The 27,325-nt window shown below is 43.3% G+C and overlaps 1 protein-coding gene across 3 annotated transcripts in view; it reads left to right on the forward strand.

Annotated features, from left to right (window-relative positions):
* LOC123994418 (GAS2-like protein 3) overlaps nt 1-21,752 on the forward strand; it is a 33,877-nt gene extending 12,125 nt beyond the window's left edge. For 2 of the 3 annotated variants that reach the window (XM_046296956.1, XM_046296958.1), the window contains exons 2-9: nt 4,336-4,391; nt 11,608-11,785; nt 12,009-12,127; nt 12,376-12,517; nt 13,181-13,244; nt 13,408-13,549; nt 14,163-14,270; nt 19,285-21,752. In XM_046296956.1, the coding sequence (XP_046152912.1) occupies nt 4,368-4,391; nt 11,608-11,785; nt 12,009-12,127; nt 12,376-12,517; nt 13,181-13,244; nt 13,408-13,549; nt 14,163-14,270; nt 19,285-20,526 (2,019 nt within the window). In that variant the 5' untranslated portion in view covers nt 4,336-4,367 and the 3' untranslated portion in view covers nt 20,527-21,752. Of the gene's footprint in view, nt 1-3,192; nt 3,519-4,335; nt 4,392-11,607; nt 11,786-12,008; nt 12,128-12,375; nt 12,518-13,180; nt 13,245-13,407; nt 13,550-14,162; nt 14,271-19,284 lie in introns of those variants that run through there. The other variant, XM_046296957.1, reaches the window with a different exon arrangement.
* Nucleotides 21,753-27,325: the final 5,573 nt, after the last annotated feature.

Genomic DNA, 27,325 nt, shown 5'->3' on the forward strand with positions numbered 1-27,325 from the left:
TTAATGACAGCAGGTCATTAGTTAATGACAACAGGATCTATGATAGCTTTTGTTTTTACTGAGGGCTGAGCCTTTCATGTTAAGATGAAAGGTTTACCCACTCCCTTCCCCTATATCTCTGGGATTATCATACAAGCAAATAACCCTCCTTACCTGACCTTCTGCGAGGGTCTTCTTCAGGGCCTCGGACGTCTTGTAGCTTATCTGACCACTTTGATAAAGCCGGTTACAAATTAGCTGACACGTTAGGCCCATATTTGGTGTTCGCATTGTGTTACAATTTCATTTCAGGATTTTCTTTTTTAAATTTTAGGACAATGGAGAACACAATACAATACAATTTGAAAGGTAGAACTAGTATTGTGTACCATAAAATTTAAAAAAGTCTGTTCCTATCATAAGAGCATACACACAGAACATTTACACCTGCATTGTTTGCTGTTTGGGGTTTTAGGCTGGGTTTCTGTACAGCACTTTGAGATATCACAGAACTATATAAATAAATTTGATTTGATTTGATTTCCTCAACACCCTCTTTAAGCAAAAGCCCAGCAAAAGCCCTATTTCTATTCTGTTGACATCATCCAGTCATAGTTTCAGATGAGGTCATTAACGGCCTTGTCCTTACAACTGACCCATTTTTGAATACAGCAGCTTCTGCAGTTGTTGCCATCACTGCAATGATCAGATCACAACCCTCTCCTTGATAATCACAGAATCTCTTCCTGATGACTTTGTCAGTATGGCCATGGAACCCTATTCATTCTGGAAAATGTATTTAAAGCAAACGTCAACATTTATGACACTGTCAGGTTAGATCAATGCTCTTGGCGGTATTTGGGACATTCTTAGGTACTTCAGTTGGGACTGTCGGGATATTGTTTTCTGAAGGGATGATGTCATCTACGTTGGCTTGCAATTCAGTGGCCTAGTCTATGTTAATCAGCGAGCAAACTCCAGATGAATGGGCAAGCTGCCAGTCCTGCCTGCCGCAGCTTAACAGGCACAATCACCCTATAGGAGGCCTAACTCGATACTGGCTCCCTTTGACAGCTTTCATTTGGTTGCCTCAATTTCAGACTTCAGTAAATCCACACGTTTTTTACTCCCTACCAGATGTGTCGACTGTCTTAAATTTTTTTTTTGACAAGACAAACTTCCCAGCAGCCTCAAAGTGCATGCTGTGGAGCAGAAATAGACTAATCAAACCAGGATGAAGTGGGATTGGCAGGTGTCTCCTCAGTTCACACCTAAAAGTCAGAGGGGCTTTCCTGGCGACCCGTCATCTTCAGGACAACTCTTCTTGAAGGACAGGGGTTGAGCCTAATGCTGTGTGCTACACATAGGCCTAATCCTGCCTGAATGCACCTACTCCCATAATGAATAAAAGGTCCATTTCCGATGGAGAGGCACCGAATGAAACCTTCAACTGACAGGCCAATTAAGTTGAGACACAAAGGGCTCAGCAGGAGAAGTTGAATGAATGAAGAGTTGGTGGTCTCTGGGGTGAGTGGAGCAGACCCCATTTGGCAGGAGAGCAGGGTAAAAAATAAAAAGCCTATGTCCCCATGTGCTGGCATTACAGCCCCTTCCCATTCTTACGTTAGACTAACGCAGCAGTTCCATGCTATTGGTAAATAAGCGAATCACCCCCCCCCACCCAAGTCAATAATTCGCACACACTTTACAATGCACTGTAAAACAAATGAACATGCAACCCCCCCCAACATTGTGTGGTCTCCCGCTATGCGCTTGAATGCAAATCAAACACATGATGTACATCGACTACAGCTCCATCCATGTGCCCGTGCTACGTGCTGTCTGTAGTATTGTGATCAGTGAGGGTGGATCGTCCATGTCTGGAATAGCCCCTGATCCTCTTAAATGATTACTGAGGCAAGATGTTGACCATGGGGAACATGTGGACAGTCTACCCCTGCTCCCTCATCCATCTGTGTGTTTTTCCTTCAGGACTACAGAGAGGCTTGGTTAATGTTCCTCTACTTCATTAAACCTTCCCATTTACTTCCTCACAAAGGGAGACCCACCATTTCAATTCATTTAAAGGGCCGTCTTGGTTTGGAAGCAGGTTGTAATTTTACATCCCGGTTCTATCAAAAATAAAACGCATGAATCAACATCAAGTAAAATGTTATTTGTAGACTAACAGAGAAATGTTTACTTACGGGTCCTTTTCCAACAATGCAGAGTTAAAGATAAGTTTTAAAAATCTAATGAATTTACCCAACAATGTACCAATGCATAATGTACCAAACAAGGTTTACATTGTGAAGCAATAACAAGCTCCAATGCATATTCATTCAAACATTAATTTTTGCTGGACCCAAAGGTCATTGTTGGAAGACCGGTTTTGATTGAACAAGGCTGCCAAGAGAGAACGGGCCTTGTTCGAGTGTTTCAGCAGCCTCTGGAGAATGTGCAAAGGCAGCGCCCCATGTCAAGTGTTGAGCCTTGCCCTTTCCTCAGAGACACTCGCACATTCATATCAGCCAACCCAGCAGCATTAAACACATTCTGTTTTTGAATGCCTCTTTTCATTTCTCGCTCCCTCCTTCGCATTGACATTTGGTGGTGGTGTGGACGCGCATGCTGCCCTTTTGGTCCCCACGGGGAGGCATTCTCTCAGCTCGCGCATTGGGGCCCCAGATGCAGCACATTCTAGAGACGAGTGCTCCCTTTGTCCTCTGCTGTCAGCCACATACTCCTCTCTACTCAAGTTAAAAGTCACCCCGTTCTCTCTTTCTCCCCCTCTTTGTTTGTCTACTGTCCAGTAGTTTAGACCTACTGATCTGCTCCAGGAGCAAGTCTTGCCAGGGTTCCAACTATGGCAGTGCTTGTCACCTTTAAGCAAATCAGGACATGTGCACTGGCCTGAGCACCCGCATAAGCATTAGACAATGAACACTTTGGTCCAGCCACTATTCTGAGGGCATCCCAGATCAGGGACAGTCGCAATGTGTAATTTGAAACCCTGGCCCTTGCCCTTTTCTCTTCTGTCTTCTCCACACCAAACTTTCCCCTTGCTATCATGTTGTTCTTTTTTTGTGGGGGGGTGAGGAGGAAGTGGCTGGTTCCCCTGCCCCCTAGCGCTCCATTTCCACTAGCTCATCGCAGGGAGCTCCCAGGGTAGGTGCAGAGTTGGGGGATGATGGACGCGTGGGGGGCGTGGAAGGGGGATGCTGTGTAACAATGGGTGCTTTGTGAGAGGAGGACTGGCCGTAGCAGGAGTGGGGGGCCTCTGCAGCGCTGAGCAGAGCCACTTCATTAGTCAAGGCTCTCCCTCCTCCCTCCATTCTCTCTCTCCTCCTTCTGTCATTCTCTCGCTCGCTGTCGACATAACACACTCTGAAGTCTGGAACCAGCCAGTAGAGCCTGCGTGGTTTTGTTGCGCTTTCTGTTTTCCGGTCAGAAGCAGGGTGGAGACGGGGTTTTCCGACTATCTGGGGGTTCTACGCAGCTCTTTTTGTACATGACTATTGTCTTCCTCCTGTCTTAAGGTAATTCTGCTTGTCTGCACTGCTGTCATCTTGTCCTCTGCCGAGAGCAACGCATCACAGATGAGACATTAATTGATTTATTTTATGCTGTGTCAGAGTAACTGAATGCACATTTTTGTGCACGTAAGGAGCGGTCTATCAGATGACGACAGCGTATTAAGTAGCTGCAATGTGAATCTATCATTAGGGTTGCTAAATTCTGCGAACTTTCAATAAATTCCCTGGTTTTCCAGAAATCCTGGTGTAGGATTCTGGATTTTTTTGCTTCTTCCCACCTGATTCCGGGAATCGTCCAACTGGGATTTTGGGGAAAACCAGTAAATTTATTGAAAGTAACTGGAATTTTGCAACCCTATCTATAAAATTGAAATGCGGTCATAGCTCCGGGGTCTTAGTTTGTGCTGCCTGCCCCTTGGGTCTATGGTGACGTTTGAGTACTGGAGCTCAGCCCAGTAGAGAAGTTTAAATTGGGTGGGTTGCTGAGGGAGAAAGGGAGCTGTTTTGGGGTGTGTATATGTTGGGGGGGGGGGGGGGGGCTGGCTGTGTTTCTTGTTAAATAAACTGTCAGAGGCTAGTATAGTGCAGCTCATTGTCTCTCGCTCTCATTCTCACACACACACACACACACACACACACACACACACACACACACACACACACACACACACACACACACACCTTTGGGCCAAGGGGATGGTTAGGGGTCTGGGTAATCCCCTACATCCTGGGAGGAATGAGGGAGACATTCTGATATATTAGTTTAATTTGTATCTGTTTTCTATCATTTTTATACTTAATAGCCTCGTGTCTGTTTCAGGATGACAAGGTGAATCTCCTCTGATTGCAGCGATGGCAGTGCAGGCTGGCATACAGGTAAGAAAATGACTTATGAACATACAAGGATTTTTGGAACGTTTTTTTGTTGTTCAGAAGGGGTAATTCCTTTTCCCTCAAAGGCCCAGTCCAAAGACCTCTTCTCATACCGTGGTCCCTATCCCTGCTGTGTTTACATATCTAAAGGATAGGAGCAGCAGTCAGGTGTTAGCAAAACGGCTCGGCTACAATGGCAAAGCAAAATCGTGACGTTCTCATCAGTTTAGGACCCTTCACGAGTCATTCAAAATCTCTAACGCTTTCCTGGTTTAGTTTGTCCTGGGCTGCCCAACCCTCTTCCTGGAGATCTACTGTCCTGTATGTTTTCAGTCCAACCCTAATTTAGCATATCTGATTCAGCTAGTTAAGGTCTTGTTGAGCAGCTAATTAGTAGGATCAGGTGTTAAAGTAGGGTTGGACTGAACCCACAGGACGGTAGATCCAGGAAGAGGGTTGGGCAGCCCTGAGCTTGTCTATTCAGGAGGCGGATTGACACCTGATCGCTTTACTGTTTTTACTGGTCTATTATCTCCAGCAACATAATCTGTTTGCTCTCAAGGCCGTCTGATATCTGAGGAGGCCAATACCCTGTGGGCAGGGCCGTAACTACATATGAGGACACAGAGGTCTGGATCTCATACATGTTTTTTAAAATGTTTTTTTTTGGGGGGGGGGGGGGGGACAGTCAGGGTCTCAATTTACTGTTGAGTTAGGATTGTAGAATACACTAGGTGCCATTTTGTGCATAAGCAGTTTTTCAATTGTTACTCACCAATGGCAGTAAAAAAAATGGATTGGTTAATTAGTTTAGCCAACTATCTAAACTTGTTGTAATCATGGCTGAATTACCGACACCCTGCGTGTGCCCAGGGGCCCTGACCTCCAGGAGGCCCTCGTATTATATTTTGTTAGTCACTTTCACTCAGATATTATATTAACCTCTTGCTCCTACCTGGCACGCAGGCGTCCCATCTAGAGATCTGGAAATGCAAATGCGCTACGCTAAATGCTAATAGTACTAGTTAAAACTCAAACGTTCATTAAAATACACATGCAAGGTATTGAATTAAAGCTACACTCGTTGTGAATCCAGGCAACAAGTCAGATTTTTAAAATGCTTTTCGGCGAAAGCATGATAAGCTATTATCTGATAGCATGTAACACCCCAAAAGACCCGCAGGGGACGTAAACAAAATAATTAGCATAGTCGGCGCTACACAAACCGCACAAATAAAATATAAAACATTCATTACCTTTGACCATCTTCTTTGTTGGCACTCCTAGATGTCCCATAATCACTATTGTGTCTTTTTTTCGATTAAATCGGTCCATATATAGCCTAGATATCGATCTATGAAGACTGTGTGATAAACGGAAAAAAATTGCGTCTTATAACATAACGTCATTTTTTAAATTAAAAAAGTAGACGATAAACTTTCACAAAACACTTCGAAATACTTTTGTAATGCAACTTTAGGTATTTGTAAACGTTAATAAGCGATCAAATTAATCACGAGACGAAGTGTTTTCTATAGGGGTCCGTCTGGAAATAATGTCCGTGTATTTCTCAACCAAAATATCCGGTCGGAGACCTGAAGAAAAAGCCTGTCTCTTGTTTGTTTGACCAAGAAACAAAGAATTGGCAAATGACAACTGTTGACATCGTGTGGAAGCTGTAGGTACTGCAACCTCAGCCCCATTTAATGTCGTTCGCCCATAACAATGGGTTGAAGTGGCGGATGGATATATTTTTCCACTTTCAGTGATCAGATTTTCCTGCACTTTTCGATGAAACGCACGTTCTGTTATAGTCACAGCCGTGATTTAACCAATTTTATAAACGTCTGAGTGTTTTCTATCCACACATACTAATCATATGCATATACTATATTCCTGGCCTGAGTAACAGGGCGCTGAAATGTTGCGCGATTTTTAACAGAATGTTCGAAAAAGTAGGGGGTAGGAGTAACAGGTTAACATGGCATAAGTTATGGCAGAATGTGTAGAATTGTAGAACATGTGCTTTAAGTCTACAAAAAAATATCCCCACCCTGTGGCAAAATGTGTTCCAAGAATTGTCCAAGTTAATTGTCTTTTTTGTCAATAAAGTAAAAAAATCTGACTTATTAAAATTACAAAATGAATGACATAAAATTTTTTTGAGCAAAAAATTGCTGGACTATTAAGCACGTGAAATCACTGAATTATTAAAAAAATGATTTTGTACATAAATAAGGAAGTTTGACCGGTACATTGAAACAAATGAACTTTCTTTAAACGAAACATGGCTTTAACGCTTTCGAAACATTATAGCCTACCAAGAAAGTCATTGGTCACTATCTTCCTCCTCCTGTGCACTCTGAAGTCATCTCCTTCGGTGTCGGAGTTGAATAGCCTCAGAATTGCATGTTGATCGTTTTCATTTTGTCACTTTCATCCGGAGGCAAATACCCTGCTGAGCTCATGGCCCCTTCAACAAAATCCGTTGATGATAGTGGATTTTTTTGACAGTGCTCCACGCTGTTAGGGTCATTGACCATAAGATGCTCTTCGCCTGCGCCCGTTTTAGTGAAGGATTTTTACTTGTCATCCAAGCCTGGAACACTGAGCGCCACCTTAAAACGATTTACACTGATGTCGAGTGGCTTATATCTGTCCTTTTGTTGTCTTTTTGCACTGAGTCAGTTCCTCACGCTGCTGTTTCCAACGTCTTGTTCGACTCATTAAGGCCCCCTGCTCTATTTCTTTTTCCAGACCTCACTGCAAAACTCAGACCTTGGTTACGGCCCTGCCTGTGGGGTTTCGAGGTTTATACAATGGGAAAAATCCATAAATTCCTCTGTTTCTCCTCTGAGTCAAAGGTCATCAAGAACCATTCACAACTCGGAGGAGCATAAAGGACTAGCAGGTGTAACTCTGGCCCTGTTTGAATCCTTCCTTCCTCTCGTCCTTGACGTTATCACTGATCTGATGTAGGGCTGGGAATTGCCAGGGGCCTCACGATACAATATTATCATGTGTCGGTGCCGATACAATATGAATTGCGATTCGATACTGTGATTTTATTATGCTTTGCTGTTCCTAACATATTGCTCACCCAATGTCTGCTGCAGAGGGACGAGAGAACCATGACAAAATGAGTGTTGATCAGTCATTGAACTAAAAGTGCTGTAACCATGTTGGCTTACTATTTTATATATAAGACAGAGAACAAGATTTCGGATGAAAAATACTGGCGTTTTGGCGCAAGCACAGTGAAAATATAAATTATAATATTGTCCAAAATATTATTGTGATATGTATTTTTCCCCCATCACTAAATTGATGTGACATCATTATTAGTGAAAGCAATGTAGTGGAAACAGTTTTTTGCACTCAAATCATGTGATTCCGTTAAGGAAGGGTGAAAGGATGCATTTGAGAAGTATTCAAACTCATTGGCTTGGTGTCTGTCTTGTGATCACACCAACATGCAATCGAGAGGCCTAGTATGTGTACATATATGCGATCCACATCATCCTGAATGGCTATTTGGTTTCTTCATTAAGAACGAGTTAGGAATGTAGATTTTCTGTTTAAAATCCCTTTTCTATGTTCCATTAAGAGGGAGCTTTAAAGTCCAATGTTTAAAACTCTTACAATCTCCCTCCCCTATCTGCCAGATTTACCACTATTATGCTGTATTTGTTTACACAATTAGTCTACTTGCCTGTACACAGTACCTTGCCTGTACACTTATTCTGAAAACTAAACGTATACTTGGGAGGAGTCTAAAGTTTTCACAGTACCCAAAACTATTTAGCAATTTTATTTGGACACAGGAAAGGTGGTAGATATTCTACTGCACAAGGACTACCATTAAGGATCAATTGAATTGATGTCTAACTAGAATAAGCTCACGTGAGGGCTACTAAAGCTTTGATTTCTGTTAAACCTGCATCCAGTCAGGTGACGCTGGAGAGGTCACCACAGGTAATCCCCAATGGTATGGTGGTAATCTCCACATGTTTATGTAACTCAAACACTCCCCTCCTCGTCGCCTTTTCTCTAATTAGCTGTATTCAGTGCGAGTAAGATGGAAAACAACATAAGTTGTGGGGTTGCCTTGCCCAGAGCACCAGCCATGCACCTTATCTTTAGAACACAGTTATGTAAGGGAGAGGGGGTTGGGGAGGAGGAATTGCGAGAATTTCTTCTAATTTGTGTTTTAATTAAATGCACATCTTTTGACAACCAGACAGAATTTTAAATGCTATCTACTGAGCAGGGCCATTTATGCTCTCACTCTCTTTCTCTCTCACACCCCTTGCTCTCTCATATCTTATTTCTCTCACTTTCTCTTTCTCTCACTTTCTCTCTCACTCTTTCTTCTCAGTCTGGGATGTTTTCTGTGACGTCAAATATCTCCAACAGTGACTTGACTCGCCCTCGTTCTCTACCCCCACTGAAGTTTTTGAGTCACTCAAATGGGGTCGTGGAAAAACTCCCAAAGAACAACCGAGACCTTTCTGTGAGGCTAAACCCAGGGAAAGTCTCAATCATGATATGCCAATGAGGGTGTGGGAGAGAGGCAGCGATAGCGGCTATACTGTCAGCTGTGTTTATTTATTTATTTGTTTATTTTTCACCTTTATTTAACCAGGTAGGCAAGTTAAGAAGTTCTCATTTACAATTGCGACCTGGCCAAGATAAAGCAAAGCAGTTTGACACATACAACAACACAGAGTTACACATTTAGTAAAACAAACATAGTCAATAATACAGTAGAAAAAATGTCTATATCCAATGTGAGCAAATGAGGTAAGATAAGGGAGGTAAAGGCAAAAAAAAGGCCATGGTGGCGAGGTAAATACAATATAGCAAGTAAAACACTGGAATGGTAGATTTGCAGTGGAAGAATGTGCAAAGTAGAGAGAAATAATGAGGTGCAAAGAAGCAAAATAAATACATACAGTAGGGGGAGAGGTAGTTGTTTGGGCTAAATTATAGATGGGCTATGTACAGTTGCAGTAATCTGTGAGCTGCTCTGGCAGCTGGTGCTTAAAGCTAGTGAAGGAGATGAGCGTTTCCAGTTTCAGAGATTTTTGTAGTTCGTTCCAGTCACTGGCAGCAGAGAACTGGAAGGAGAGGCGAAAGAATTGGTTTTGGGGGTGACCAGAGAGATATACCTGCTGGAGCGAGTGCTACAGGTGGGTGCTGCTATGGTAACCAGCAAGCTGAGATAAGGGGAGACTTTACCTAGCAGGGTCTTGTAGATGACCTGGAGCCAGTGGGTTTGGCGACGAGTAGGAAGCGAGGGCCAGCCAACGAGAGTGTACAGGTCGCAGTGGTGGGTAGTATATGGGGCTTTGGTGACAAAACGGATGGCACTGTGATAGACTGCATCCAATTTATTGAGTAGGGTATTGGAGGCTATTTTGTAAATGACATCACCTGAAGTCGAGGATCGGTAGGATGGTCAGCTTTACAAGGGTATGTTTGGCAGCATGAGTGAAGGATGCTTTGTTGCGAAATAGATTTAACTTTGGATTGGAGATGTTTGATGTGAGTCTGGAAGGAGAGTTTACAGTCTAACCATACACCTAGGTATTTGTAGTTGTCCACATATTCTAAGTCAGAACCGTCCAGAGTAGTGATGTTGGACGGGCTGGCAGGTGCAGGCAGCTATTGGTTGAAGAGCATGCATTTAGTTTTACTTGTATTTAAGAGCAATTGGAGGCCAAGGAAGGAGAGTTGTATTGCATTGAAGCTCGTCTGGAGGGTTGTTAGCACAGTGTCCAAAGAAGGGCCAAAAGTATACAGAATGGTGTCGTCTGCGTGGAGGTGGATCAGGGACTCACCAGCAGCAAGAGCGACATAATTGGTGTATACAGAGAATTGAACCCTGAGGCACCCCCATAGAGACTGCCAGAGGCCCGGACAACAGGCCCTCCGATTTGACACACTGAACTCTATCAGAGAAGGAGTTGATGAACCAGGCGAGGCAATCATTTGAGAAACCAAGGCTATCGATGTCTGCCAATAAGTATACAGTGATTGACAGAGTCGAAAGCCTTGGCCAGACCAATGAATACGGCTGCACAGTATTGTTTCTTATCGATGGCGGTTAAAATATCGTTTAGGACCTTGAGCGTGGCTGAGATGCACCCATGACCAGCTCTGAAACCAGATTGCATAGTGGAGAAGGTATGGTGGGATTTAAAATGGTCGGTTATCTGTTTGTTAACTTGGCTTTCGAAGACCTTAGAAAGGCAGGGTAGGATAGATATAGGTCTGTAGCAGTTTGGGTCTAGAGTGTCTCCCCCTTTGAAGAGGGGGATGACCGCGGCAGCTTTCCAATCTTTGGGAATCTCAGAAGACACGAAAGAGAGGTTGGACAGGCTAGTAATAGGGGTTGCAACAATTTCGGCAGATAATTTTAGAAAGAGAGTGTCCAGATTGTCTAGCCCGGCTGATTTGTCAGGGTCCATGATTGGAGGTTAATCTGATGTGACTGTAGAATACAGTGCTTGTTCCAGCCTCCAGGAATTCTCCTCCCCTCAGCTGATTTCCTTTCCCTCACTGCAAGTGGAATATCACCGCAGACATCTAGTAGGCCGTCTCGGAGGACTTGGTTGTCTCGACAATATCCTATTTCTATTCCTCTTCCATTTTAGAGTCTTACAAAACGCTGCTCAATCTCCAAGGCAACCTTTCCTCTGTCTATTTGCACTTCAATCTTATTAGTGTAGCTGGATAGTTTTTTTAGGGGGCCAAATGTTGAAATTGTATACTGATGAATATCAACATGTTTGAAAATTGATATGCTTGAATCATGTTATTCTTGCCCTGATGAAGGCGCGGTCTGTGTGCCAGGGGCTGAGTTCTCGTAGCCTGTGTGAGTGAAGGATTTCGGATTTCTCCCCCCGGCCTATCCCACTGCCAACAGAGTCTAAACCCACTTCCAGTGATCCGTGCAGCTCCTTTAGTCTACGAGCATTTGGATACAATCACTGTCGTGCTGGAATCTATTCTGACAATGACATCCTTTGCCAGGCTGACACCACTTGTAATATAATGGAATTGTTGAATAACGGGTGAATGTAAGCGATATGCTAGGAACATTTCATTGTCAGCACCCAAAACCTTTTTCTGCACTCTCTCCCCATATTAATGGTACCAGCTGGTGGTAGAGGACACATTGAGTGACAAACTATCTTCCCCCCCCCCCTTGCAGGTGTGGTTCAGGGAGAAGTTTGACACGCCCCTGCAGAGTCCTCGCAGCCCTTTGACCCTGCGCCATGGGCCGGGCTTGGCCGATGTCTTCCAGTATGACCAGTGGCTGGCCGTGCGCCACGAAGCCACACTGGTACCCATGCAAGAGGACCTGGCCATCTGGCTCACCGGGATGCTGGGTAAGACCAGGAGGGTCATGGGGGAAATAATTCAAAAAGTGTGTCGTTGTCTTGTTCCTGTGGCATTATTTGTAACCTGAACCTGGCAAATGAAGTTTTTGGATGTGCAGCCTAGAATTCTTCCTTTTGTTAATCATTTGGCCTTAAATGTCTCGCCCTGTCACTCACCCCTCCCAAAAATAAACACGAACACACTATTTTCCTCTCTGTCTCTGATACACAGGAGAGGAGGTGAGAGCGGAGAGCTTCATGGCGGAGCTGAACAATGGGGTGAAGCTGTGTCAGCTAATCGGAGCTCTGCAGAGCAGGATCTCTCAGAGCGGGGCCTCTGATATGGGCAAGGTGAGCAGTGGCGACAGGAATGGCAGGGGGACCAGGATATTAAGGAAAAGTAGGCGAGTGTGGAGAGTGGTAATGGATAGGGTAATTTGAGATGGTGGTCTGTTTCCCATCTGAAACGAGTTGGTGCGTTTGGTTCTGAAATTCATGTTTTTTTTCTGTCCATTTGAAAATATCATGGTCATATGTCAACTGTGATGCAATGCATGTGTGGTTCATTTGTTATACTTTTTGAATGCCTTTCCCTGCAGTTGTTTCCCATGAAGAAGGTGACATGCAAGTGCAATGCCTCTCCAGGGTCCTTTTTCGCGCGCGACAACACTGCCAACTTCCTGGGCTGGTGTCGCCGCATAGGTGTGGAGGAGACGTACCTGTTTGAATCAGAGGGCCTAGGTACGCGTTTTAGTTTGGTGGGGAGGCTGTACTGACCAGTAGGCACAGTAAGTAGGAGCTAATCACAAACGGCAATCGCTCCAGACAGTTTTGAAGTGCATATTTGGTGGGGGGGTTTCCGGCAGCCTCTAGTTAGCTTAGCATTCTAGCACGAACTGTCCACAGGTGTCAATCAAACCAAAACCCATTCAGTCTTGTGTAATCAGTGGAGCAGAACCATGGTTGTACAGTTGAGGTAGGGTCCAACTCCATTCCATCCCACCACTCATGTAACGTTACTACATTATCCTTGGAGTTAATTAATGTTACTATATTACCCTAGGAGTTGATTAATACATTACTATGTTGCCCTTGGAGTTTGATACATTACGACATTACCCTGGGAGTTGATTAATTGCTCCTTAGCTTAATCGGTTCAAAGGAACATGGGCTGAGTTGTAAGCCTTTAATGACTGAACGGAGCAGATGCCTCCACTGCAGCCATTGTCTGGCTTTTGTTTAAGCCGTCCTCCTTAATGACATAATAGGATCCACCATAGAGAGCAATTAACATAAGTTCTCTGTGTGGACACCTTCTCATTATAAGTAATGGGTTTGTGACACTGCTGCTATACTATACAACCATGTCGTCTCTCTACAGTATGTATTTTCTCTGTCTCGCAGTTCTGCACAAGGATCCCCGGCAGGTGTGTCTGTGTCTGCTAGAGATCGGCCGCATCGTCTCCAAGTAAGTTTCCCTTGGTTGATAGATGATGTACAGTACCAGTCAAAGGTTTGGACACGCCTACAGTGATTCCATGTGTTATTTCATAGTTTTGATGTCTTCACTCTTTTTTTCAATTCCTAACAGTCCCTTTTAAAGCACTGTACTGATCTGTTTTTCTCCATAGGTATGGTGTGGAGCCTCCGGTGCTGGTGAAACTGGAGAAGGAGATTGATCTGGAGGAGACCCTGCTGAAGACGACAGAGCCTGCTCCTGCAGTCAAAACCTTCACTGTGTGCTGCCAGCATGGGGGCCTCTACCAGCCTGGGGTAAGTCACTCCAGGAGTTAACTGTGCTATTGTCAAATTTCTACTGACTAAATAGGGACTCGACTCTCCACTTTCCTCTCCTCTCATCTCTCTTGTTGTTCTATTAAAATAGTTAGTTGGTGACCCATTTCATCAGATCCAAGATGGAGGCAGCGGGGGCTCTAGTTGCCTCACTGCTCAGGACTGTATGAGTCATTATGGTCCTCGTGATGCTCCATCCATCTGGGGTCATGTGACTCTGTAGCCTGTGGCACAAATGCAGCTCAGTCACAACATCAACAAACATCAGAAGAACACTTCCTGTGTCCACAGCCTAAGCTGCATGACACTTAGCCTTTGATTAGTGTGTTTGCCAAAGCGGTCCTCTTAAACTACAGTATTCAGAGGCTGCTACTGAGTGCTGCTCTCTAGCCTTTCAAGTCTTTGCAACTTAAAATTGGTTCATTTGAGTTCATCGGTTCATTGCGTTTTCCTGTTAGCAACTCTGCTTTATCCTTAGGTGATGGGTTAATGAAACAGGGTTTCTCAATGTTTTAGAACATTTCTTTCTCATGTTCTTACTTCCTTAGCCAGGACTCTATAGGCCCATGTTAATTCTCCCTCTGTGTTACAGGAGCAACATCTGACGGACGAGCCTCCGTGTAACTGCTCCCAGAGAGTATCTATTGAATACCTGTCAGAGGGCCGTTACAGACTGGGAGACAAGACCCTCTTCATCCGGGTGAGCAGCACAAACTGTATAGTGACACACTGACCTCTCCCAAGCATTGAACATCAGTGTATGTGCTGTAGATGTTGCACTGAGTCAATTCCACTGCTAAGTGAGCATTAGACCTGTAGCTAGTGACACACCCTTTCTGTCCTCTGCCAAGAGACCAGGAAACATCTCTCTACCGTAACCTCATTCATTACCTGGCCATTAATCAAAAGGTTCAGTCTCGGTGCCTGGCACAAGCTTGGCTGTGTCAGCACCATAGAAATGAAATTACTACACTTGATGTAATTCTATGGTCAGTACCTGTCGTCTGGTCCTTTTATACCTTCACATACTATAGACCAGATAGTCTTGTAGACTTGAGACCAACCTGATATATAGACCAGATAGTCTTGTAGACCTGAGACCAACCTGATATATAGACCAGATAGTCTTGTAGACCTGAGACCAACCTGATATATAGACCAGATAGTCTTGTAGACCTGAGACCAACCTGATATATAGACCAGATAGTCTTGTAGACCTGAGACCAACCTGATATATAGACCAGATAGTCTTGTAGACTTGAGACCAACCTGATATATAGACCAGATAGTCTTGTAGACTTGAGACCAACCTGATATATAGACCAGATAGTCTTGTAGACTTGAGACCAACCTGATATATAGACCAGATAGTCTTGTAGACTTGAGACCAACCTGATATATAGACCAGATAGTCTTGTAGACTTGAGACCAACCTGATATATAGACCAGATAAGTCTTGTAGACTTGAGACCAACCTGATATATAGACTAGATAGACCTGTAGACTTGAGACAAAGCATTTTAGAAAAGTCAAGTAAGCTTAGTATCAATGTTGTGTATTTAAGGCTGATAAAATGGTGATACAACTGGAAAGTAAAAAGCCACGCCAAGTATAAAAAGCAGCGTTGTAGGATAAAGGAAGCTGGAAACATCTGTCTCAGTGGCTCATGGTTCCACACAGCAGCAGATCACACCCTAAGCTCATTAGGGAAGCAGAGTGGATCTCGTTAGTACTGGACAGGAGGTCGGGCCAAGGAACAGAGTTCACTTATTGGCCAAGGAACAGAGTTAACTTATTGGCCAAGGAACAGAGTTCACTTATTGGCCAAGGAACAGAGTTCACTTATTGGCCAAGGAACAGAGTTAACTTATTGGCCAAGGAACAGAGTTAACTTATTGGCCAAGGAACAGAGTTAACTTATTGGCCAAGGAACAGAGTTAACTTATTGGCCAAGGAACAGAGTTAACTTATTGGCCAAGGAACAGAGTTAACTTATTGGCCAAGGAACAGAGTTAACTTATTGGCCAAGGAACAGAGTTAACTTATTGGCCAAGGAACAGAGTTAACTTATTGGCCAAGGAACAGAGTTCACTTATTGGCCAAGGAACAGAGTTCACTTATTGGCCAAGGAACAGAGTTCACTTATTGGCCAAGGAACAGAGTTCACTTATTGGCCAAGGAACAGAGTTCACTTATTGGCCAAGGAACAGAGTTCACTTATTGGCCAAGGAACAGAGTTCACTTATTGGCCAAGGAACAGAGTTCACTTATTGGCCAAGGAACAGAGTTCACTTATTGGCCAAGGAACAGAGTTCACTTATTGGCCAAGGAACAGAGTTCACTTATTGGCCAAGGAACAGAGTTCACTTATTGGCCAAGGAACAGAGTTCACTTATTGGCAGAGTTCAAGGAACAGAGTTCACTTATTGGCCAAGGAACAGAGTTCACTTATTGGCCAAGGAACAGAGTTCACTTATTGGCCAAGGAACAGAGTTCACTTATTGGCCAAGGAACAGAGTTCACTTATTGGCCAAGGAACAGAGTTCACTTATTGGCCAAGGAACAGAGTTCACTTATTGGCCAAGGAACAGAGTTCACTTATTGGCCAAGGAACAGAGTTCACTTATTGGCCAAGGAACAGAGTTCACTTATTGGCCAAGGAACAGAGTTCACTTATTGGCCAAGGAACAGAGTTCACTTATTGGCCAAGGAACAGAGTTCACTTATTGGCCAAGGAACAGAGTCACTTATTGGCCAAGGAACAGAGTTCACTTATTGGCCAAGGAACAGAGTTCACTTATTGGCCAAGGAACAGAGTTCAGTTCACTTATTGGCCAAGGAACAGAGTTCACTTATTGGCCAAGGAACAGAGTTCACTTATTGGCCAAGGAACAGAGTTCACTTATTGGCCAAGGAACAGAGTTCACTTATTGGCCAAGGAACAGAGTTCACTTATTGGCCAAGGAACAGAGTTCACTTATTGGCCAAGGAACAGAGTTCACTTATTGGCCAAGGAACAGAGTTCACTTATTGGCCAAGGAACAGAGTTCACTTATTGGCCAAGGAACAGAGTTCACTTATTGGCCAAGGAACAGAGTTCACTTATTGGCCAAGGAACAGAGTTCACTTATTGGCCAAGGAACAGAGTTCACTTATTGGCCAAGGAACAGAGTTCACTTATTGGCCAAGGAACAGAGTTCACTTATTGGCCAAGGAACAGAGTTCACTTATTGGCCAAGGAACAGAGTTCACTTATTGGCCAAGGAACAGAGTTCACTTATTGGCCAAGGAACAGAGTTCACTTATTGGCCAAGGAACAGAGTTCACTTATTGGCCAAGGAACAGAGTTCACTTATTGGCCAAGGAACAGAGTTCACTTATTGGCCAAGGAACAGAGTTCACTTATTGGCCAAGGAACAGAGTTCACTTATTGGCCAAGGAACTTATTGGCCAAGGAACAGAGTTCACTTATTGGCCAAGGAACAGAGTTCACTTATTGGCCAAGGAACAGAGTTCACTTATTGGCCAAGGAACAGAGTTCACTTATTGGCCAAGGAACAGAGTTCACTTATTGGCCAAGGAACAGAGTTCACTTATTGGCCAAGGAACAGAGTTCACTTATTGGCCAAGGAACAGAGTTCACTTATTGGCCAAGGAACAGAGTTCACTTATTGGCCAAGGAACAGAGTTCACTTATTGGCCAAGGAACAGAACAGTTCACTTATTGGCCAAGGAACAGAGTTCACTTATTGGCCAAGGAACAGAGTTCACTTATTGGCCAAGGAACAGTTCACTTATTGGCCAAGGAACAGAAGTTCACTTATTGGCCAAGGAACAGAGTTCACTTATTGGCCAAGGAACAGCGTTCACTTATTGGCCAAGGAACAGAGTTCACTTATTGGCCAAGGAACAGAGTTCACTTATTGGCCAAGGAACAGAGTTCACTTATTGGCCAAGGAACAGCGTTCACTTATTGGCCAAGGAACAGTTCACTTATTGGCCAAGGAACAGAGTTCACTTATTGGCCAAGGAACAGAGTTCACTTATTGGCCAAGGAACAGAGTTCAGCTTATTGGCCAAGGAACAGAGTTCACTTATTGGCCAAGGAACAGAGTTCACTTATTGGCCAAGGAACAGAGTTCACTTATTGGCCAAGGAACAGAGTTCACTTATTGGCCAAGGAACAGGAGTTCACTTATTGGCCAAGGAACAGAGTTCACTTATTGGCCAAGGAACAGAGTTCACTTATTGGCCAAGGAACAGAGTTCACTTATTGGCCAAGGAACAGAGTTCACTTATTGGCCAAGGAACAGAGTTCACTTATTTGGTTCCTTATTGGCCAAGGAACAGCTTATTGGCCAAGGAACAGTTCACTTATTGGCCAAGGAACAGCGTTCACTTATTGGCCAAGGAACAGAGTTCACTTATTGGCCAAGGAACAGAGTTCACTTATTGGCCAAGGAACAGAGTTCACTTATTGGCCAAGGAACAGAGTTCACTTATTGGCCAAGGAACAGAGTTCACTTATTGGCCAAGGAACAGAGTTCACTTATTGGCCAAGGAACAGCCTTCACTTATTGGCCAAGGAACAGCCTTCACTTATTGGCCAAGGAACAGCCTTCACTTATTGGCCAAGGAACAGCGTTCACTTATTGGCCAAGGAACAGAGTTCACTTATTGGCCAAGGAACAGAGTTCACTTATTGGCCAAGGAACAGAGTTCACTTATTGGCCAAGGAACAGAGTTCACTTATTGGCCAAGGAACAGAGTTCACTTATTGGCCAAGGAACAGAGTTCACTTATTGGCCAAGGAACAGAGTTCACTTATTGGCCAAGGAACAGAGTTCACTTATTGGCCAAGGAACAGAGTTCACTTATTGGCCAAGGAACAGAGTTCACTTATTGGCCAAGGAACAGAGTTCACTTATTGGCCAAGGAACAGAGTTCACTTATTGGCCAAGGAACAGGTTCAATTGGCCAAGGAACAGTTCACTTATTGGCCAAGGAACAGAGTTCACTTATTGGCCAAGGAACAGAGTTCACTTATTGGCCAAGGAACAGAGTTCACTTATTGGCCAAGGAACAGAGTTCACTTATTGGCCAAGGAACAGAGTTCACTTATTGGCCAAGGAACAGAGTTCACTTATTGGCCAAGGAACAGGAACAGTTCACTTATTGGCCAAGGAACAGAGTTCACTTATTGGCCAAGGAACAGAGTTCACTTATTGGCCAAGGAACAGAGTTCACTTATTGGCCAAGGAACAGAGTTCACTTATTGGCCAAGGAACAGAACAGTTCACTTATTGGCCAAGGAACAGCCTTCGTTCACTTATTGGCCAAGGAACAGCGTTCACTTATTGGCCAAGGAACAGCGTTCACTTATTGGCCAAGGAACAGCCTTCACTTATTGGCCAAGGAACAGCCTTCACTTATTGGCCAAGGAACAGCAGCTGAAAAAATAGATGGTAGCTGTAGATATTAGTTGGTGGTAGTAGGAGTGAGTAGTGAGTGGTTAGTAGTGGTGGTAGGCAGTGAGTAGTGGTGGTATAGTGGTTCCTCCTTTAAAAGCTGTGAGCTTACACCGCGGGATTTAGAGGTAATTTGACGTTTAGCACGGTACCCTGCGTCACCACTTCACTGTTAACCCTTTAAAGAGACCAACTGAAATGTCTCACATTTATTTATCCCTGTCTCTCCCTCTCTCACTGTGGTAGATGCTGCATGGGAAGCATGTGATGGTGCGTGTGGGGGGTGGCTGGGACACCCTAAGGGGTTTCCTGCTCAAGTACGACCCCGGCCGGGTGCTCCAGTTCACAACTCTGGAGCAGAAGATCCTGGCATACCAGAAGGGGCCACCGGGCTACGGCTCTGCAGCAGCGGCCCCTCTACCTGACATGGACCCTCTTGCTGCAGTCAACCTCATCCCCTCGTCTTCCTCCTCGTCTTCCTCTGGTTCGGCCTCCAAAGCTACCTGCACCCCCGTCTCGACCCCAACTCTGCCCAGGAAAGCAGCTGCAGCACCCAAAAAGATCCTGCAGATGCCCCTTCCCTCGCCCAAGAAGCCCACCCAGAAGCCCTTGCCAATTCCCAAAAAGGTGGCTGCTGTGTCACCCACCCTGTCTTCGCAGCAGGGCCCAAGCCCTTCACTTCACAGTGGCAAGAGCCAGCAGACGGCACCACTGCTACATTACTCTTCTGCCCCCAAGCTGAAGCTCCGGCCATCCCCTTGCGGCGCCCTCTACCAGCCCCGTAGCCCTGTGTGCCCCGAGCCCTCCTGTAAATGTCCTAAACCCTCCTCCACTCCATCCACCCACACCTCCATCACAGTGCCTCGCCCCGCCACAGCCCCATCGAGGGTACACTTCCAGAAAGATGGCCGACCCCCAACCGGCACCACCCAACGCCGCCTGTCTCAGAGGCGGCCCACCTCCCCGACCTCAAGCCTTCGTCTGGATGTTGCAAGACTGGTCCGTCCAACCCCCCGGGTGGCTGTGCCAACACCCAGGCCTGCAACGGCCCAACCCACCAGGGCACTAAACCCTACCTCCAGGAATGCCACAACAGCCCTGCCCAAATCCAACATCGCGCTCCCCAAGAGCAAAGACACAACAGCCAAAAGCCAGGCCCAAACCAGGGCCATCCCCAAAGTGGTTGTGCCTCCATGTGGTGGCACCCCTGGGTGGGTACCAGGGGCCCCTAGTGGCTCTTCCGCTGTTGGCAAGACCAACCAGAGAACGGTACCAACTGCACAGAGGGCAGGACGGAGGCAAGAGCCTACCACCAACACCCCCTCTCTCAAACCAGAGCCCACCAAAACGGCCCCCCGAAAAACCAGCCCCAACATCAAAGCCCTCCCCTCCCAAAAGAACACTGCTCTCACGAAGAAGACCCAACTCAAGAACAAAAGCGAGGACCCTTATTTTGAAATGAACAGTAGAAGGCATCAGAAGACGTGAGACGTAATTGGGGGACATATATATATCCAACCGGTTATAGATGCAGCAACTGTCAAGACACAAGCTAGTGTGTAACTTTCAAAACGTCATTTGCATTCTACCATTTTTATGTTTATGTTTCTGTTGGTTAGATTTTTTTTGTTACTTTGTCTCCTTTTATTGTCCTGTTGTCAAAAGCTTGAAGCTCATGCTTCAATAGCATTTTACAAGAAGTCCATTTTTATACTGTCTTTGAATGGGTTGAGAAGTGAGTGATACTGATTTTATCTGAGGTCAGCTCAATTCAGTCTTTAGCCTAACAGAAACACTCAATGGAAGTGTTGTCAACCAACATCCCTTCAACAGCCCTTTGTTTCTTATCCTTTTCCCTCTCCACAGAGGGCTCACTCTTTGTCCATCTGATCTGATACATATTTTTTCTCTGCATATTAAAGTTTGACTTTTAAACATTGACATTTTCTTTTCAGAAAGGGTCATTTCTGTGCAAAGCAGAGCTAAGTAAGGCAGCACACTTTGAACATTTGCTTTTTGAGTTTTCAATATTCATTACAAGCAGGTTACTGTAACCAAAGTTTCACATATTTGACAGAAAATATAACTGGACTGAATGTTTGTCCTCTGTGTGGATAAGCATTTCATTGATGGAGGTATGATTGAATATAGATGTTTGTTTCTCTATGTCACAGACTGGATGATGAATGTGGTATTTTCCATTTTAGAGGTCAAATTAAGCACTGTTGGAATGTTTCTCGTGTGCCTTTAGAAATGACTGTTGTTGCTGAGTGGCTTTAGAATGTACTAGAAGCTAGGGTTTTAATATTTGTTTTTACAAATGAGAATTGCACAAAGTACAAGCACTCAGACTGAGTTTTTTTATGATTATTACAAGGTCAAACCTCAAATGAATTACTACTGATAATAATATGCCTCTAACACATCCTTTGAACACGTAGTAGACAACAAAGGGACAAGCAAAGCCCTTAATCATTTTACAGAGGGGGAAGTTAACGTGAGGTAGATTTTAATTTGTTTATTTTCATTGATCATGTTTTTACTTTTCTGCGTGAGCTTCACGTCTAAGTTACTTTATCTGTTTTCTTGGTCAGCACTTTATTAAAACCTCTTGGTGTGTTTGTCAATTTGGATGTTGATTCTGTTGATTTGTGTTGTCTGATCTACTTTTGTTACATTGTCCAATAAAAGGCCAAACGTTGCCAGACTTCCTTGCAAAACATGTCTGCGCTTCATAATTGACAGTAACATTTGAAGTCAGTGGAAATGATATTGATATTGACTTAATTTCCAGAAACTAAGCATACTCATAACCTTTTCACACTCTTGTGCTAACCATACTGCGCTGGCTTTCACATTGTCCTTTCCAGCATAGTCTTAGAAACTACAATGGATGCGTAACCAGGCTTGGCACAGTAGAGCGTGGCCTGGCCTAGAATCATCCTAGGGTTTGGCTCAGTAGTGTGAAAAAGGTATGAGCAGATGTGCAGCTGAAGTACTAGAAGGTCTTTGAAAGTTGATCTGTGCAGTCAGAGTACAGCCATATACTTAATTCAATATGGATTCATATTTCCACTCGTCCTTGGTTTCCACTTCATTTACTTAATCAGCTCAGTGATGGCTGCTTTATTGAGGAACATTTTTACTCAATGTGATGGTTGGTTGTCTTAGCTGGGGACCTTAAAGCAGCAATCAGCAGTTGAAACGATAACAAATTGTCCTCCCTGTTTTGGTAAAAGCTGACTACTGGGGCTGGAGAAATGTAACCACTGAAATCCATAGAGCTATGGTTGCAAGGAGTGACCATCTGTAATATACAAATTATAGTTTTGACCATGTTTTGAGGTTATATGGGGTTTACATTTACTTGGTTTACAAACATTGGAGTAAAACGAGTTTGTATTTTGGATTCTGATGGGGTAGGACAGTTGAACTAAGCTCTCTAACACTGAGTGTAAACACCTTCCTAATATTGAGTTTCACACCCCTTTGCCCTCAAGACATCCTCAGCCTCATGCACTCACTACAAGGTGTCAAGTGTTCCACAGAGATGTTGATTCCAATGCTTCCCACAGTTGTGTCAAGTTGGCTGGATGTCCTTTGGATGGTGAACCATTCTTGATACATAGGAAACTCTTGAGCATGACAAACCCAGCAGCGTTGCAGTTCTTAACACTCAAACCGGTGTGCCTGGCACCTACTACCATACCCTGTTCAAAGGCACTTAAATATTTGGTCTTGTCCATTCACCTGAATGGCAAACATACACAATCCATGTCTCAATAGTCTCAAGGCTTAATAAAAGTCTGTCAGTAAGGGATCATAGCTTTCACCTGGTTAGCCTGCCATGGAAAGAGCAGGTCTACCAAATCCATTCATTTGATTACTTCTTCTTGCCATTATCATTCACCTGATAAGACAAGACATGAAAAAATGTGTTGCTACCATGATGGGGTGGGAGTCGCTGGGCATGAAAAGGTTAAAGATCCCTGCTCTAGATCTCTCTGTGTATGTGTTATGTGACTATTGTTTTCCCACTAATTAACTCTAATAAAAAATGTTTTTAAATATAATTTGTCAAGGGACATTTGCATTACAGCCTGAATTTAAAATGTATTAAATATAGATTTGCTTTTGTCACTAGCCTACAAACAATACCCCATGATGTCAAAGTGAAATGATGTTTTAACTGAAAAGCTGAAATGTCTTGAGTCAATAAGTATTCAACCTCTTTGTTTTGGCAAGCATAAATAAGTTCAGGAGTAGAAATGTCCTTAACAAGTCACATAAGTTGCATGGACTCACTCTGTGTACAATAACAGTGTTTAACATGATGTTTGAATGACTACCTCATCTCTGTACCCCATGGCTGTGATAGGAGAAAACTGAGGATGGATCAACAATATTGTCGTTACTCCACAATACTAATAGACAGAGTGAAAAGAGAATAAATATAAATGAATTATTCCTTTGAGCATGGTGAAGTTATAAATTACACTTTGGATGGTGTATCAACACACTTAGCACTACAAAGATACAGGTCTTCCAATCTCCGTTTTTTTTTACCATGAGCCCAATGGTGACTTTAAAACAGTTACAGAATTTAATGGGTGTGACAGGAGAACACTATGGATGGATCAACAACATTGTAGTTACTCCGCAATACTAACCTAAATTACAGTGAAAAGAAGGAAGCCTGTACAGAATAAAAATATTCCAAAACATGCATCCTCTTTGCAATAATGCACTAAAGTAATTCTGCAAGAAATGTGTCAATTACATTTTTGTCTTGAATACAAAGTGTTACACATTACTGAGTACCACCATTCACATTTTCAAGCACAGTGGTGGCTGTATCACGTTAAGGGGACCGCTTGAAATCCTTACGGACAGAGGGGTTTTTCAGGATAAAAAACAGAGGAAATCCAGGTTCAGTCTGCTTTCCAGGAGAGACTGGGAGATGAATGCACCTTTCAGCAGGACAATAACCTAGAACACAAAGCCCAATCTACACTGGAGTTGCATTCCAAGAAGATGGTGAATGTTCCTGAGTGCCATACATGGTTCTGCAAGGGGGGACTCAGGGGTGTGAATACTTATGTAAATGAGATATTTCTGAATTTCATTATCAACAAATTTGCTAAAATTTGAATTCAGGATTTAACACAACAACATGGAATAAGTGAAGGGTTATGAACACTTTCTGAAGGCAATGTATGTGATGGAAAGAGCAGATGTTCCTAAAGTTTTGAACACTCAGTGTATAAATTATATTCTTCAAGAATCAATAGGTACATATCATTAATTTAAAACGACAAAAATTGATGTAGCAATTAAATATTTTCTATGGATGTAGAAGATTACCCCTTTAAGATGAGTGCACTAACTGTAAATCTCAAATAAGATTGTCTGCTAAACGAATAAAATGTTATGTAAATGTAATACCTAGTGCCATTTCTTAAAAGTGATGAGATTCAATCCATCCACATTTGTTATGGTATGCATGTCCTAATGAATACGACCCTGATAACCATATAATAATCTTGCAAACTTCCATAGTGTAAAACAAGACTGTCTGAATCAACCCAACTGAAACAAATTTAAAGGGAAATCAATGCCAAAATGCCTGTGCCTCAACTCCAGCATTTAAACTCCCAATTGTAAGGTTCTATATGCGGTACACTCAGGCCTCCTGGTGGTTTGAACTGGAGGTGAAATAGGACTAAAATTGTGACAGAAAAATGTAAAAGACAAATATATATTTATCATACTCCAAGAATTCAAACATATTGCACAAAATAATATTTTACACAAATAATGTAACTTATTTTCCCCATAAACTGTTGCTGGGTTACATTTGACCCCAAAATTCTCAAGGGTAATTTTCCGCTAAATTTGCTGAGGTTAGGATATGTGCTTACAGTGCCTTCAGAAAGTATTCATACCCCTTGACTTATTCCACATTTTATTGTTTTACAGCGTGAATTTAAAAAAGTGTTACCTTACCTTCAAATATCATGTTAAACACTATTATTGCACACAAAATGAGTCCATGCAACTTATTATGTGACTTGTTAAGCATATTTTTTACTCCTGAACATATTTAGGCATGCCATAAAAAAGTTGTTGAATACTTATTGACTTAAGACATTTCAGCTTATCATTTGTAAATAATATTTAAAATATATATATATATATATATACACTACCGCTCAAAAGTTTGGGGTCACTTAGAATTATCCTTGTTTTTGAAAGAAAAGCATTTTTTTGTCCATTAAAATAACATTAAATTGATCAGAAATACAGTGTAGACATTGTTAATGTTTTAAATGACTATTGTGGCTGGAAATAGCTGATTTTTAATGGAATATCTACATAGGGTACAGAGGCCCATTATCAGCAACCATCACTCCTGTGTTCCAATGGCACGTTGTTTTAGCTAATCCAAGATTATAATTTTAAAAGGCTAATTGATCATTAGAAAACCCTTTTGCAATTATGTTAGCACATCTGAAAACTGTTGTCCTGATTAAAGAAGCAATAGAACTGACCTTCTTTAGACTAGTTGAGTATCTGGGGCATCAGCATTTGTGGGTTTGATTACAGGCTCAGAATTGCCAGAAACAAAGAACTTTCTTCTGAAACTCATCAGTCTATTCTTGTTCTGAGAAAGGAAGGCTATTCCATGTGAGAAATTGCCAAGAAACTGAAGATCTCGTACAGCGCTGTGTACAACTGGCTCTAACCAGAATAGAAAGAGGAGTGGGAGGCCCGGTGCACAAGAGGACAAGTACATTAGAATTACATTAGAGTGTCTAGTTTGAGAAACAGATGCCTCACAAGTCCTCAACTGGCAGCTTCCTTAAATAGTACCCGCAAAACACCAGTCTCAATGTCAACAGTGAAGAGGCGACTCTGGGATACTGGCTTTCTTGGTAAAGTTGCAAAGAAAAAGACATATCTCAGAATGGCCAGTAAAAATGACACAGACACTGGACAGAGGAAGATTGGAAAAAAGTGTGATGGACGGATGAATCTAAGTTTGAGGTGTCAGGATCATAAAGAAGAACATTCTTGAGATTCAGAAAAAATGAAAAAAAGCTGGAGGAGTGGTTGGTGGAGGCAATGTGATGATCTGGGGGTGCTTTGGTGGTGGTAAAGTGGGAGATTTGTACAGGGAAAAATGGATCTTGAAGAAGGAAGGCTATCACTCCATTTTGCAACACCATGCCATACCCTGTGGATGGCCCTTATTTGGAGCCAATTTCCTCCTACAACAGGACAATGACCCAAAGCACAGCTCCAAACTATGAAATAACTATTTAGGGAAGAAGCAGTCTGCTGGTATTCTGTCTATAATGGAGTGGCCAGCACTGAGCTGTTGTGGGGCAACTTGACCATATGGTATGTAAAAAGTGCCCATCAAGCCAATCCTATTTGTGGGAGGTGCTTCAGGAAGCATGGGGTGAAATCTCTTCAGATTACCTCAACAAATTGACAACTAGAATGGCAAAGGTCTGCAAGGCTGTAATTGCTGCAAATTGAGGATTCTTTAACGAAACAAAGTTTGAAGGACACAATTATTATTTCAATTAAAAACCATTATTTATAACCTTCTCAGCATCTTGACTATATTTCCTATTCATTTTGTAACTCATTTCATGCATGTTTTCATGGAAAACAAGGACATTTCTAAGTGACCCCAAACGTTTGAACGGTAGTGTATGTACAGTTGAAGTCGGAAGTTTACATACATACACCTTAGCCAGTATTTGGTAGCATTGCCTTTAATAGCCTTCCACAAGCTTCCCACAATAAGTTGGGTGAATTTTGGCCCATTCCTCCTGGCAGAGCTGGTGTAACTGAGTCAGGTTTGTATAGGCCTCCAGGTTTGTAGGCCTTCTGCTCACAAATTTTCTATAGAATTGAGGTTAAGGGCTTTGTGATGGCCACTCCAATACCTTGACTTTGTTGTCCTTCAGCCATTTTGCCACAACTTTGGAAGCATGCTTGGGGACATTGTCTATTTGCAAGACCCATTTGTGACCAAGCTTTAACTTCCTGACTGATGTCTTGAGGTGTTGCTTCAATATATCCACATCATTTTCCTACCTCATGATGCTATCTATTTTGTGAAGTGCACCAGTCCCTCCTGCAATTGTGCATCGCCCCATGTACCACCAGGTCGCGGCTGGCTGCTACAGAGCCTGGGCTCAAACCCAGAGTCTCAGGGGGCACACTGCGATACAGTGCCTTAGACCACTGCGCCACCCGGGAAGTCCAAACA

This window comes from Oncorhynchus gorbuscha, linkage group LG14 (assembly GCF_021184085.1).
Source record: "Oncorhynchus gorbuscha isolate QuinsamMale2020 ecotype Even-year linkage group LG14, OgorEven_v1.0, whole genome shotgun sequence".
Classification (NCBI taxonomy): Eukaryota; Metazoa; Chordata; class Actinopteri; order Salmoniformes; family Salmonidae; genus Oncorhynchus; species Oncorhynchus gorbuscha.